This window comes from Aquarana catesbeiana, linkage group LG06, assembly GCF_042186555.1.
Source record: "Aquarana catesbeiana isolate 2022-GZ linkage group LG06, ASM4218655v1, whole genome shotgun sequence".
Lineage (NCBI taxonomy): Eukaryota > Metazoa > Chordata > Amphibia > Anura > Ranidae > Aquarana > Aquarana catesbeiana.
Window position 1 is genome coordinate 415,035,837 of NC_133329.1, and position 13,151 is coordinate 415,048,987.

The window sequence follows — 13,151 nt, forward strand, 5'->3', positions numbered from 1 at the left end:
TCTTCAATACCTGACCTCACAAATGGGCACAAATTCCCACAGACACCCTTCAAAACCTTGTGGAAAGTCTTCCCAGAAGAGTGGAGACTACGAGGAGAAGGGGGGTGAGCAACTCCATATTAATGGCCATTATTTTGGAATGGGATGTTCAACAAGGTCACGTAGGTGTGATGGCCAGGGGTATATATTAAATTAGAATCTGATATGAAGCGTCCTTTGTATATTATAAAATATATGGAATAGGGCTGCGGAATTAATGATTAATTCCTCGATTAATCGTTAATTTTTTTGATCGATCAAAATGGTAGGCTGCTTGCCCTGGGGCCGCTTTGGGCCAAGCTGTGGCTGCAGCGCAGCACTCCGCTCCCTCCTCCTCCGCTATATGTCATACACAGTCTGCGGGCATCTCCCGCTGTGTGTCTTGGACCTGAGTGTAAAAACTTAGGCTGCGCTGTGAGAAAAATCCCGCCCTCCACCTAGATCAGCTCGTGTCATAGACGCAGTGTTCTGCCTATCACACAAGCTAGGAGGAGGGCGGGACTTTCCTCACAGCATGGTCAAAGTTTTCACACTTAACTCCGAGACACACAGCGAGAGATGCCCGCAGACTGTGTAATCCAGGCACAGGCACTGACTACAGTGAGGCTGCGATTATGGACATGGTGAGACTGCATTATGGGCACGGTGAGACTGCATTATGGGCACGGTGAGGCTGCCATTATAGGCACGGCGAGGCTGCGATTATGGGCACGGTGAGACAGCATTATGGGCACGGTGAGGCTGCCATTATAGGCACGGCGAGGCTGCGATTATGGGCACGGTGAGACAGCATTATGGGCACGGTGAGGCTGCGATTATAGGCACGGCGATTCTGCGATAATGGGCACAGTGAGACAGCATTATGGGCACGATGAGGCTGCGATTATGGGCATGGAGAGACTGCATTATGGGAACGGTGAGGCTGCGATTATGGGCACAGTAAATCTGAGATTATGGGCACGGTGAGACTGTACTATGGGCACGGTAAGGCTGTGATTATGGGCATGGTGAGGCTGCGATTATGGGCACGATGAGGCTGAGATTATGGGCACGGTGAGGCTGAGTTTATGATGTGTGACGTCCTAGCCATGCCCTGCTATGCCCGGCTTCGGCCGTTGCCATAACAACAGTGCTAAATCAGCTAAAAGTAGTTGGATCTGTATATATGTTATAATTAATCGAAATTAGTCAATTAATCAATTAAAAAAAATAGATCAATCGAACACGAAAATTTTAATCAGTAATGCCACATACACACGAGCTGACTTTTCGGCGGACTAGGTCCGTCAGTCTTTCCGACAGACTTTGCAGCGTAGGTCTGCCGGACTTTCAAACGAACGGACTTGGACACACACGATCACACCAAAGTCCGACGGACTCGTACGTGATGACGTATGACCGGACTAAAATAAGGAAGTTGATAGCCAGTAGCCAATAGCTGCCCTAGCGTTGGTTTTAGCATACAGACGAACAGATTTTTCGACCGGACTCGAGTCAATCGGAAAGATTTGAAACATGTTTTATTTCTAGGTTCGTCAGACTTTTGGGGAAAAAAAGTCAGCTGGAGCCCACACACGATCAAATTGTCCGACGGAGTACGCTCGTGTGTACATGGCATAACAGCCCTAATATGGAATAGTTTGAGGAAATAAACTCCTTATAGCAGACATAGATTAATATTACATAAACATACTTGACCCCGTCCCAGCTGATTGCATGTTGGTGGCCCCGCTAGTGGCAGCATCAGTGCATTTTTCCAGTTGGCTTGTAAATGCCTGAAAATACATAACACAAGAAAACGTCCACTATACAGCAAGAAAAACATATATGAGATACAGGTAATGTGACTTTGGAAGTGAGGTGGCCAGGGTCTAGTGGGATGAAGGAGAGGCTTTCTATAATCGTATGCACTACAATGATACCTTCTAAAAAGAGTCTTTGGTAATCCATGTTTTCGTTTGTAGTCACCAAATGTATCATCCTGTATGTGTATCCTGTTCAAGCCGCCTGCACTATCACCTTCCTCATTATTTGCCAACTGACACTCCTGTAGGATGCAAGGGTCAAATTCCTCACTCCTTTGTTGTTATTCAGATTTTTCCAACAGGTCCTACACAGCTCCAGCACCATCTCCATGCACCTAATGATGGCTCTGTGCTTGCCGGTGACAAGGAGCAGGACACCCCACCACCCAGATGGCCATGCAGAAATATTCAACCTCTAGACTAAGAGCATCACAAAAAAACATGAGATCTCCATTACCTTGATGGTGTCACTGTCACTGGGGTGAAGGACCAAATGAACTTCTAGAAGATTCTGTACGTTGTTTTGGCAGCTAAACTGGAAAATCTCATCGAACATCAAAAATGCCACCAAATCCTTCGGAAAGACGAGTTTGCCGGTTCCAATAGCTGGGAAAGATATTGACGTCCGCTGGTTCTGCTCTGCCAGCGCCAAACAGTTTTTAATATCTGTGCGAAGAATCTGAAACAGAGAGTCCGAGATTAAAGGATAACTCTGAGCAAGATAAAAAAATAAATCACATATATTTAATTTGTATTACTATAGTGCTTTTCTCCCTGGGGACTAAAAAGGGTTTAGGCGGTGGGGCAGCCATCTTGGGAGCACTTAGTTTAGCCAACTGACCTACCAGTCTTTAGAGTGAGGAAGGACACTGGGGTACCCAGATGAAACCCATACAAGCACAGAGATAACCTGCAAACTCCCTTGGAGGGGACTGAAGGGTGGCCTCTTGCCTACTGACTATGGACCCTGGTTTTGAAGGGAACCCTACTCTTTGGGAGGTGTGTGCCTGGGGGACCCCTGGAGTGGTCTTATTTAGAGTCAAGTCCGTATCTCCCCAAAACACACCGACTCTGAGAACTGGAGGTTCTATATACATATTTGGGGCCTCTATGCCTCAAACCAGAAATGACTGTAGATGTTATTGTAATCCACTCAAACCACTGGGGTCCCCTGCCATAATGTGTTTATTGTAAGTAGGTCTCTCCCATAGTGTGCCTCCTAAATGTCTTCCTCCCATTGTTAATTGGATCCCCTATTGTTTCTGTCTGTCTTCTCATCTATGTGTTTATGCTTATAATAATGTTTAATGTACAGTACTTTGTACTCAGGGTTTTAAGTGCCGAATGATCTGGTCACCTAGGCTGGGTTAATTGCCTGGTTAATTAGCACTTGTTAATTATATCACTGTCAGCTAGTAGTTGCTAGATGTGGATTAGCATATAGTATCTGTTGGTTGTTCCCTAGTTATGTTAATTAGATTCCTGTATACAGTTTCCTTTGCATAGGATAATGTGATCAAGCTTTTCTCTGATTTTGTGTGGTATATAAAAATTCTCTGTGAGCTTTCAATAAACAGTTTTTATGTTTTCTCACCACCCAATGCAGTGTCCTGACTAGTGACTGGATGGGCTGCGGGATCTGGTATTCTCCTGTTACAGGGTAAGGGAAGCTTATACGATGGACATGCTCCTCTTGAGTACCGGGGTCCGTCACACCATGCAAATAGTGTCCTGGTTGGGATTCAACCTGAGGACCCCAGTTCTGCAAGACATCTCAACACAAAATGTGGCCCAAATGTATCTCTATGTGGCTCCATGGGAAGTACTGAAAATGTACTTCTTAAAAACACAAAGAGGAATTCCAGACATTCTTTTTCTGAATACGGTAGGAAATGGTTAGTCAAGTGAGGCTTGGCTTCTTCTTAAAGATCCACATGAAAAATTATTCCTTCACATGCCTCTTTATCAGAGGCGTAACTAGAACCTTCAGAGTCCCCCCCCCCCTTCTCTCCAGACCCGGGGCCTTCCCATTGATCCTTTACTTCCATCATGGGGCCCTCTATTATGGCCCCCCAGTGGGACCCTTTCACATGTTCTGCAGTGGGCCCCCTTCTTGCCGTTTTGGGTAGGGTTGCCACCTTTTCTTCAAATAAAATAAAATGACTCTTGGGAGCCACACACCCAACTAATAATAGTGTAAAATTAAATAATAATAGTGTCATATTAAATAGAAAATTATTTTAAAAATGTTGTTAAAGTGAATGCCTTTTTAGATTGCATCAATCCAACCAATGTGCAAAAAAAATCTGTGCAAAAAACTATAATATAAAAGAATATGTGCAAAGAATGTTCCTCGTGATCTTCATGTCATATATTTTCCACCGTGCATTATCCTTTTCTCGCAATGTGCTACCTCCATCGTTTTTGATGTACCCTTGCCTTAAGGCTACTTTCACACTGAGGCGCCCGTGCGCTAAAGCACTGCTTGTTTTGGCGGCACTTTAGCGCTGTTTTAGCCGTGCTTTTCGGCTGCTAGCGGGCGCTTTTTACAAAAAAAATTGTAAAAAGTCCCATGTTGTGGCGCTTTTAAAGCACTTTTAAGGTGCTCTGGAAGCGTTGCCCTTTCATTGCAATGGGCAGGGGTGTTTTGGGAGAGCTGGTTACAGCGCCCCCAACCCTCCCCAAAGATGCTGCTTGCAGGACTTTTTTTCCTGTCCCGCAAGCGCACCGCCCCAGTGTGAAAGCACGCATTTCAATGATTGGGGGGCAGTTTTGAGGCGCTTTACAGGTGCTATTTCTAGCGCTAAAATACTGAAAGCTGCCTCAGTGTGACAGGGGTCTAATACAGCAGATAATGAGGCTTTAGAATTTTCCTTATATAACGATCCTTGCTGAGCCACTTTACTGCATGCCCCACACTCCTCAATCTGCAGCTGGAGATCTAGTCAAATATTGTTATAGTGAAAAAATGGCAACTACTTTCATCCGTGGGTCCCTATATCCAGACAAACTTTTACTTTATGACATACCCTGGTTAGATGGTGTGGATTCGACCTTTTTTGCGCTTTAAGCCTTAGCGATATGCTTATAAGACTCAGCACATCACGGATCTGGTGGACAGATTACTGGGAGGGACTGGGGAAGACCCGGCTGTCATGGTGCACGTTGGCACCAATGACAAAGTCAGATGGAGTGTCCTTAAGAATGATTTTAGGTACTTAGAAGCTAAATTGAGGAAAAGGACCTCCAAGGTAGTATTCTCAGGAATACTACCGGTACATCGAGCCACACCAGAAAGGCAGAGGGAGATTAGGGAAATAAACAAGTGGCTGAAGAGCTGGTGTAGTAAGGAGGGGTTTGGGTTCCTGGAGGACTGGGCCAACTTCTCAGTCGGTAACCGGTACTATAGAAGGGACGGACTGCACCTAAATGAGGAGGGTGCAGATCTGCTGGGAATGAAGATGGCCAAAAAGTTAGAGGGGTTTTTAAACTAGGCGATGGGGGGGAGGGTCCAGAGGTAGAGATAGCCAGCGCGGAAGATATTCCAGAGGGTAGTATTGGGGGCATTAGTGGTAGGTTGACCAAAGCACAAAAACCCAAGGAAGGTATAGTAGCAAGTCCTAGTTGCAATCTCTACCCAATACGAGGACAATATGCGACCGGTCTAAACTATGTGGCATGTTCACCAATGCCAGGAGCATGGCGGACAAGATGGGTGAACTAGAGATACTGTTGTACGAGGAGGATTTGGATTTTGTGGGAATTTCAGAGACCTGGTTCAACAGCTCTCATGATTGGCTGGCAAACATTCAAGGGTATACCCTATACCGCAAGGATAGAGAGGGTAAAAAAGGGGGAGGGGTATGCCTATATATCAAGAATAATGTACAAGTGAATGTGAGAGATGACATCACTGAGGGAGCTAGGGAGGAGGTGGAATCCTTATGGGTAGAGCTCCAAAGGGATGAAGCTAAGGGGAAAATAATACTGGGAGTATGCTATAGGCCCCCTAACCTGAGGGAGGAAGTGGAGACGGATCTCCTATCACAATTTGGATTAGCAGCAAGGATGGGAAGTGTTATCATAATGGGGGGTTTTAATTATCCAGACATAGACTGGGCGGAGGGAACCGCGCATTCATTTAAGGCTCGCCAGTTCCTTAATGTCTTGCAGGACAATTTTATGGGTCAGATGGTAGACGCACCAACTAGAAATAAAACATTACTGGATCTACTGATTACCAACAATACAGACCTGATCACGGATGTGGAAATACGGGGCAATTTAGGTAACAGCGATCACAGGTCAATTAGTTTCAGTATAAATCACACAAATAGGAAACATGAAGGGAATACAAAGACACTGAATTTCAAAAGAGCCAACTTCCCTAAACTACGAACCTTGCTAGAAGGCATAAATTGGGATAAAATCTTAGGAACAAAGAACATGGAGGAGAAATGGGTTTGCTTTAAGAGCATATTAAATAAGGGCATTCCGGATGGCTTAACTCCAATGTAAAAATGAATATAAAAGCAAAGGAGAAGGCCTTCAAAAAATACAAAAGAAACAGAAGAAAAGCACCTCTGAGTGCAGGTATTTAATGGTAACAATTTGCAAGTTATCCACACTAATGCCCCGTACACACGGTCGGATTTTCCGATGGAAAATGTCAGATCGGATCGTGTTGTCAGAAATTCCGACCGTGTGTGGGCTCCATCGGACAGTTTCCATCGGATTTTCCGACACACAAAGTTGGAGAGCAGGAGATAAAATTTTCCGACAACAAAATCCGATCGCGTCAACTACGCCCGTGTGTGGCCTGTTCCAACGCACAAAGTGCCACGCATGCTCAGAAGAAATTCCGACACGGAACAGCTCGGTCTGGTAAAATTAGCGTTTGCAATGGATACAGCACTTTCGTCACGCTGCAATGTTAAAAATGGTTTAATACAGCGCACTCTCTTCTTCTTTATAATGTGACAAGAATTAAGTAGTTTTGCTGCTCATATTCACACAGACTTCTCACAAACTTATTTTGTTACTATTTATCGTGATTCACTCAATATATTTTGATTTCTCACATCTGACAACATTATTTTGGTGTAATTTTTTTTTTTTGGCTTTAATGTAGATTATTTTTTTTGTGTTTGTATTTTTTTGAAGGGTGTTTGTTTTTTTTTTGGATTTTTATTTGTACTCCCGAAATATTTTTTTGTGTGTTTTTTGTGTCAAGTTACCACAACACCATTGATATGTTGTTCTATTTAATCTGTAGGAGATTGTTTGGTGTTGTTGTCCCTTGTTAATTTCACATTTTATGTTTTTAGAAATGAACCTGAATCGTCACCAACAAACTGTCCTTTTTGGATGAAAACACACACAGGAGAGTATAATTTCCCCAAAAAAAACATTTATTAAGGGCTCACAACTAAACAAAGAGGGAGGCAACACTGGAGAAACAGCAGAAATAGGTGAAGCCTTAGACCCCCAGGGCAGACATCAACTATTTTCAAGCAAAATTGGTGGCCTGAGGAGTCCATATCTAAGGGAGGGCAGTCTGGTCCAGAAGTCCCTGAGATCCGGAAAGCAGCACATGACATCTGTGTCCCCAGGCTGTGGTCATACAAGAGACTGCAGCTTCTGTCAGACCAGACTGAACCCAGGGTCATCATTCTCAGGTCTTCTTTCCACGCTTCCTTCCACGCTGTGGCTGTGGTGGTGGAGTTGTGGCAGCAGGAGGTGGAGGAGGAGGATGGTCCAACTCAATCACGTCGGTCTTGGGTGTTAGTTCCCCACTCACCCCCTTTCTTAGGACTTTATAAAGCAGGTCCAACATAGCTTGCGTTGACCCTCCTGCATGGATTAAAAGACTCGGAGGACACCCCTCATCCGAGGAGACCAGAGCCCACCCCCCTCTGGAAGAAGGGGAAATCCCCCCAACACAAGAAGAGCAGGAGGATGAAGATGTGGTGGAAATTGTCACCACAACAGGTGAGTGTCTGCGACCACAGGCTCACGTAAGAGATGGATGGCGGCATATTTTTGACACCTAATTTTTTTGGGGGTTCCTCTCTTTTTAGGTGATCATGATGTTGTGGATCCAGATCCTTTCACATCCGAAAGTGCCCAGATCCTGATCGGGGAGATCATGGGGTGTAATTTACAATTGGAAAACCTCAAGAAAAACATCAATGATGTTATTCAAAAAAATATAAACATCATTGATGTTTTGGGGTGAGTTTAAAGCCCCTCCAAATCCCTTTGTTTTTTGGTGTGCTACAATGTGAAAAATGTTTTTGTTATTTTTTCCCAAAGCCAACTTTGGAGGATGCACACAGTGTGTCAACATGTGCTATCTGCCATCACGGGAGATCAATGGACGTGTTTTGGGGGTGCAACCCCTTCCTCAATTATAAAGTAGAGATGCACACCAATTTACGAATTTCAACATGTGCAACCTGCCATCACGGGGGATCAAGGGACGTGTTTGGGGTGAGAAACCCCTTCCTCTCAGCTACTTTATTATTGAGGAAGGGGTTTCTCACCCCAAACATGTCCCTTGATCCCCCGTGATGGCAGGTTGCACATGTTGAAATTCGTAAATTGGTGTGCATCTTCCAAATTTGGCTTTTCCTGGGGTGACTTCACCCCATCTGAACGCAATATCAAACACAGTTCCTAAATACTCATGTCTGATATAGCCTTCAAATTCTAGCAAATGTGAACTTTGTAAGTTCAAGATTTGTGTCTTTCTTGTTGGTTTTACACATGCCTGTTTTATCTTAAATGGACATTTCTATTTTTGATAATGCTACCCCAAAAATTGGTCGACAACAAACATATTGGTTTGTTTGAAAAACCTTTGGTAAATGCACATGTGATTGTGCAGGTAATAAAAAGTGTGTTAATCAAGAATGTGTGGATTATTGTGTCAACGCTAAAACACTTTGGTGGTGATGTAATTGGTGTTTTCGGTGAAAATGGGGGTTCTTTCCTAAGGGCAAATCCTCTTGGCACTACAAGTGCAGTTTCAGTGCAGTTGCAAGTGCACTTGTAGTGAAAAGTGTCTTTGCATTTAGTCAAGAACACCCAACAGTGCTTTGTATAAGGTTACACAATCACACCATTTTCTGGACTTAACACATTTCTGTCAGGGTCAGCTAAAACAAACACAAGCAGTAAATGTCCACAAATAATTTCTGTTTTTTGCTTTTTTATTTGAAAAAGGCTTCACATATTGATAGCCCCCCTACCCGCAAAGAACTCCAAGTATCGTAACCGGACATCACGGGCACTCAGGGAGGGCAAGCCAGGACGGCCGCTTTCACGCGCTGTCAGTGTTGTTTCAGGTATCACTCTGGCCTCAGGCCCAACAGAGCCAGCATAGTTGGCCGAATGTTTCCTTAAAAAGTTATGTAGAACACAGCAAGCCATGATGATATGATTAAGTTTATACTCCAACATATGGATAGGTGTCAGAAATAGGCGGAGCCGGCTGGCCAGGATTCCAAATGTGTTCTCCACCACTCTTTGGGCTCTGGCCAGCCGGTAATTAAAAACCCTCTGTTCCGGGGTGAGGGACCTCATAGGGAATGGCCGCATAAGATGGTCCCCCAGCGCAAACGCTTCATCAGCAACGAACACAAATGGGAGTCCTTCCACATTGTCCTCTGGAGCTGGCAAGTCCAAGCTGCCATTCTGGAGACGCCTGTAGAACTCCGTCTGGGCGATGACTCCACCATCGGACATCCGGCCATTCTTCCCCACGTCCACATACAAGAAGTCGTAATTAGCCAACACCACCGCCAACATCACAATACTATTGAACCCCTTATAGTTGAAATAGTACGACCCCGAGTTGGGTGGTGGGATGATGTGGACATGTTTCCCATCAATTGCCCCTCCGCAGTTAGGAAAGTCCCGCCACTGGGCAAAGTGGGAGGCCACAGTCTGCCATTCCTGTGGCGTGGAAGGAAACTGTTGAGGAAAAAAAAAAACAATTAATATTTTTGCTCAGAAACATGGCAAGCAGATTAGGCACAAACATTCTGGGGCAACCTCCAGATAGCATTTATTAAGGGGAATTTAACACCAAAGTATAAGGTACACCTATCATATTCCCCCCCCCCCCCCTCTCATGGGCCATTTCGAACATTATAGGGGGTGTGTGGAAATCTTGGACAGGTAACCCTCTTCACTTCATTGAGAGATGAATGCCTAAATAATGGGTATTACTTGGAACAGCCCCTCCTTAGTTACACTATTGGCAGCCCACTGGACAGGTAAGAAGTGTCATAATACAAAGATATAAATACACACTGTACACATTTGAGCACATTTGAACATTCTGCTATTACCTGACTCAAGATAATAATAGGATCTTAAAAATTCAAACAGTACCATTTGAAAGTATACAGGCAGGCCCTTGCACTACATGCTTTGGGGAATTCATCCATAAATCAGAGCACAAAAGAGATGGGTATAGTGTGTATGGGTTTGGCAAAGTCAGCAGATAGATGATTGAGGATAGAGAATTGGGATCAGCTGACTTAGCAGTTGGGGGAGGGAGGGTTACAAAAAATTATTTGGGGACACCACAAAAAAAAAGCCTCTGCCACTCTGCCTGAATTTAAAGCTAAAATAACATTTCAAAACATTTTAAGGAGTGTTTAGGGTAAAGCACTACTATGGAGCTGATAAAATACATTGTTAAGTGACTACATGAGGTGAATATAGGGCCCGTAGAGCATGCTGGGAAGGTTATTGAAGGACAATCTGTATGAAGGACCTAAAAAATTAATTACATAAAAATCCAGCATGCATGAGGACAAAGGGGACATTCACAGCATATTCCAATCATGGTAATTAGGGAATGAGGAAAAAAATACAATATATTAGCACACATTAAATACAATGAAATGTGATATTAAAGGATAAAAATCTTACCTTCATATACTCCTTCTGCAGGACTTGGATGATGGCAGAACAGGTCTCTGGGATAATGATCCCCAGAGCCTGGGGGGAGATGCCTGTCGAGAACTTCAAGTCCTGCAGGCTTCTCCCCGTCACCAAGCACCACAGGGTGGCGACGAGCCTCTGCTCCGCAGTGATGGCTTGCCTCATGCAGGTATCCTGCCTGCTAATATAGGGGGTCAGCGAAGCCAACAAACGGTGAAACACGGGGTCCGTCATCCTGAGAAAGTTCCTGAAATCATCAGGATTATTCTCACGGATCTCACGGAGCAAAGGCATATGAGAGAACTGGTCACGCTGAAGCAACCAATTCTTGGTCCATGAACTCCTCCCCACCCTGTTCATGGACTGGACTTGTGTCAAGGTCAGGACCCCAACACCAAGCCCCCGCACAGCACGAACTCTACGAGGAGTACGCATACGCAACATGGCTAGAAAACGGTCGGCTGCTCAGAACGAAGTAACAGAACGCACTGAAGAACAGCAAGGCCTGTGAAGAGCGACCTGAAAAACAGTAACGAACGAACAAGAACACAATGATTAAGTCACGCGGAACTTGCTTGCACGCACTGAAGAGCAGATACAAACCCACAAGCACAAACTGAACGGCAGAAAACGATCTGAAAACCACGAGTTTGAAAAAGCGCGAATCGTCTCTCACCAAACTTTTACTAACACGAGATTAGCAAAAGGAGCCCAAAGGGTGCCGAACTTGGTTCTGAAATGGCCTTTTCTAGTCTCGTCGTACATGCTTGACGTCATCGCGTTCTTGGCAATCGGAAATTCCAACAACTTTGTGTGACCGTGTGTATGCAAAACAAGTTTGAGCCAACATCCGTCGGAAAAAATCCTAGGATTTTGTTGTCGGAATGTCCGATCAATGTCCGACCGTGTGTACGGGGCATTACAGTGAAGTAAGGAGAAAACAGCTACGAAGGGGAACAGCTCCTGGATCAGTCCCAGCGTCCATGGTATAAATACAGCGGAATGACTCCGAAGGGATGGCCGCGGTTCCCCGCACGGAGAAGACAAACAGCTGAGCTGGAAGGACGTCACATAATCCAGCAAGGCGCTCGTGGACGTGTGACGTCACCAGAGTACAGAGGACCACAATGCCTTTCAGAGCATGCGCGAAGCTCCCACTGGGCATGCGCGCTCCTTTTTCAAGTGTAGGGTGAACGGGGAGAAGAAAAACTTAAATAGCTTCGCATGATGGGACAAACACACTACAGCTGACAAGGAAAACATCAATAAACAAAACTGAGAGATTTGTTTATTGATGTTTTCCTTGTCAGCTGTAGTGTGTTTGTCCCATCATGCGAAGCTATTTAAGTTTTTCTTCTCCCCATTCACCCTACACTTGAAAAAGGAGCGTGCATGCCCAGTGGGAGCTTCATGCATGCTCTGAAACGTGTTGTGGTCCTCTGTACTCTGGTGACGTCACACGTCCACGAGAGCCTTGCTGGATTAAGGGACGTCCTTCCAGCTCAGCTGTTTGTCTTCTCCGTGCGGGGAACTGCGGTCATCCCTTCGGAGTCATTCCACTGTATCTATACCATGGACGCTGGGACTGATCCAGGAGCTGTTCCCCTTCGTAGCTGTTTTCTCCTTACTTCACTGTAAGTGTGGATAACTTGCAAATTGTTACCATTAAATACCTGCACTCAGAGGCGCTTTTCTTCTGTTTTTTTCACATGTTGATCTAGAGAGCTGACTTCGCTCACCCGGAAAGCTTGCCCTCAGCGCTGGTCTTCGCATAGAGACAATCCAGTTTGATAATTACAGTTTTTTATCACAGTGACTATTGCTATGGCTCTTTTATAATCTCCAGCAACTATAGCCTTACTCTTACCCCTAGTTTACTGTATGTTTAACTGCATTTTTTGACTGCATTATCAATGTTCCTGAGCGCTGGCATATATGTGTATGTATACTTCAAAAAATACAAGGTTGAGGGATCATCCTCAGCATTCAGACTTTATAAAGAATGCAACAACAAATGTAAGGGTGCAAATAGGAGGTCTAAGATAGAACATGAAAGATACATAGTGGAGGAGAGCAAAAAAAATCCCAAGAAATTCTTTAAGTATGTAAACAGTAAAAAAGGGAGGGCAGACCATATTGGCCCCATAAAGAATGAGGAAGGACATCTGGTTACAAAGGATGGGGAGATGGTGAAGGTATTGAATTTATTCTTCTCCTCAGTCTTCACGAGGGAATCGGGGGGCTTCAGTAACCAAAACTGCAGTGTTTATCCTCATGACACAACACAGAAAGAACCTCCATGGTTAACAGAGGACAGAATTAAAATTAGACTTGGGAAACTTAAAATTA

General features: G+C 44.6%; 1 protein-coding gene across 1 annotated transcript in view; it reads right to left on the minus strand.

Annotated features, from left to right (window-relative positions):
* LOC141147317 (protein mono-ADP-ribosyltransferase PARP14-like) overlaps positions 1-13,151 on the minus strand; it is a 157,437-nt gene that overhangs the window by 45,420 nt on the left and 98,866 nt on the right. The window contains exons 7-8 of the mRNA XM_073634534.1: positions 2,302-2,523; positions 1,733-1,814 (exon numbers count right to left, since the gene is read on the minus strand). Of these exons, the coding sequence (XP_073490635.1) occupies positions 1,733-1,814; positions 2,302-2,523 (304 nt within the window). The remainder of the gene's footprint in view (positions 1-1,732; positions 1,815-2,301; positions 2,524-13,151) is intronic.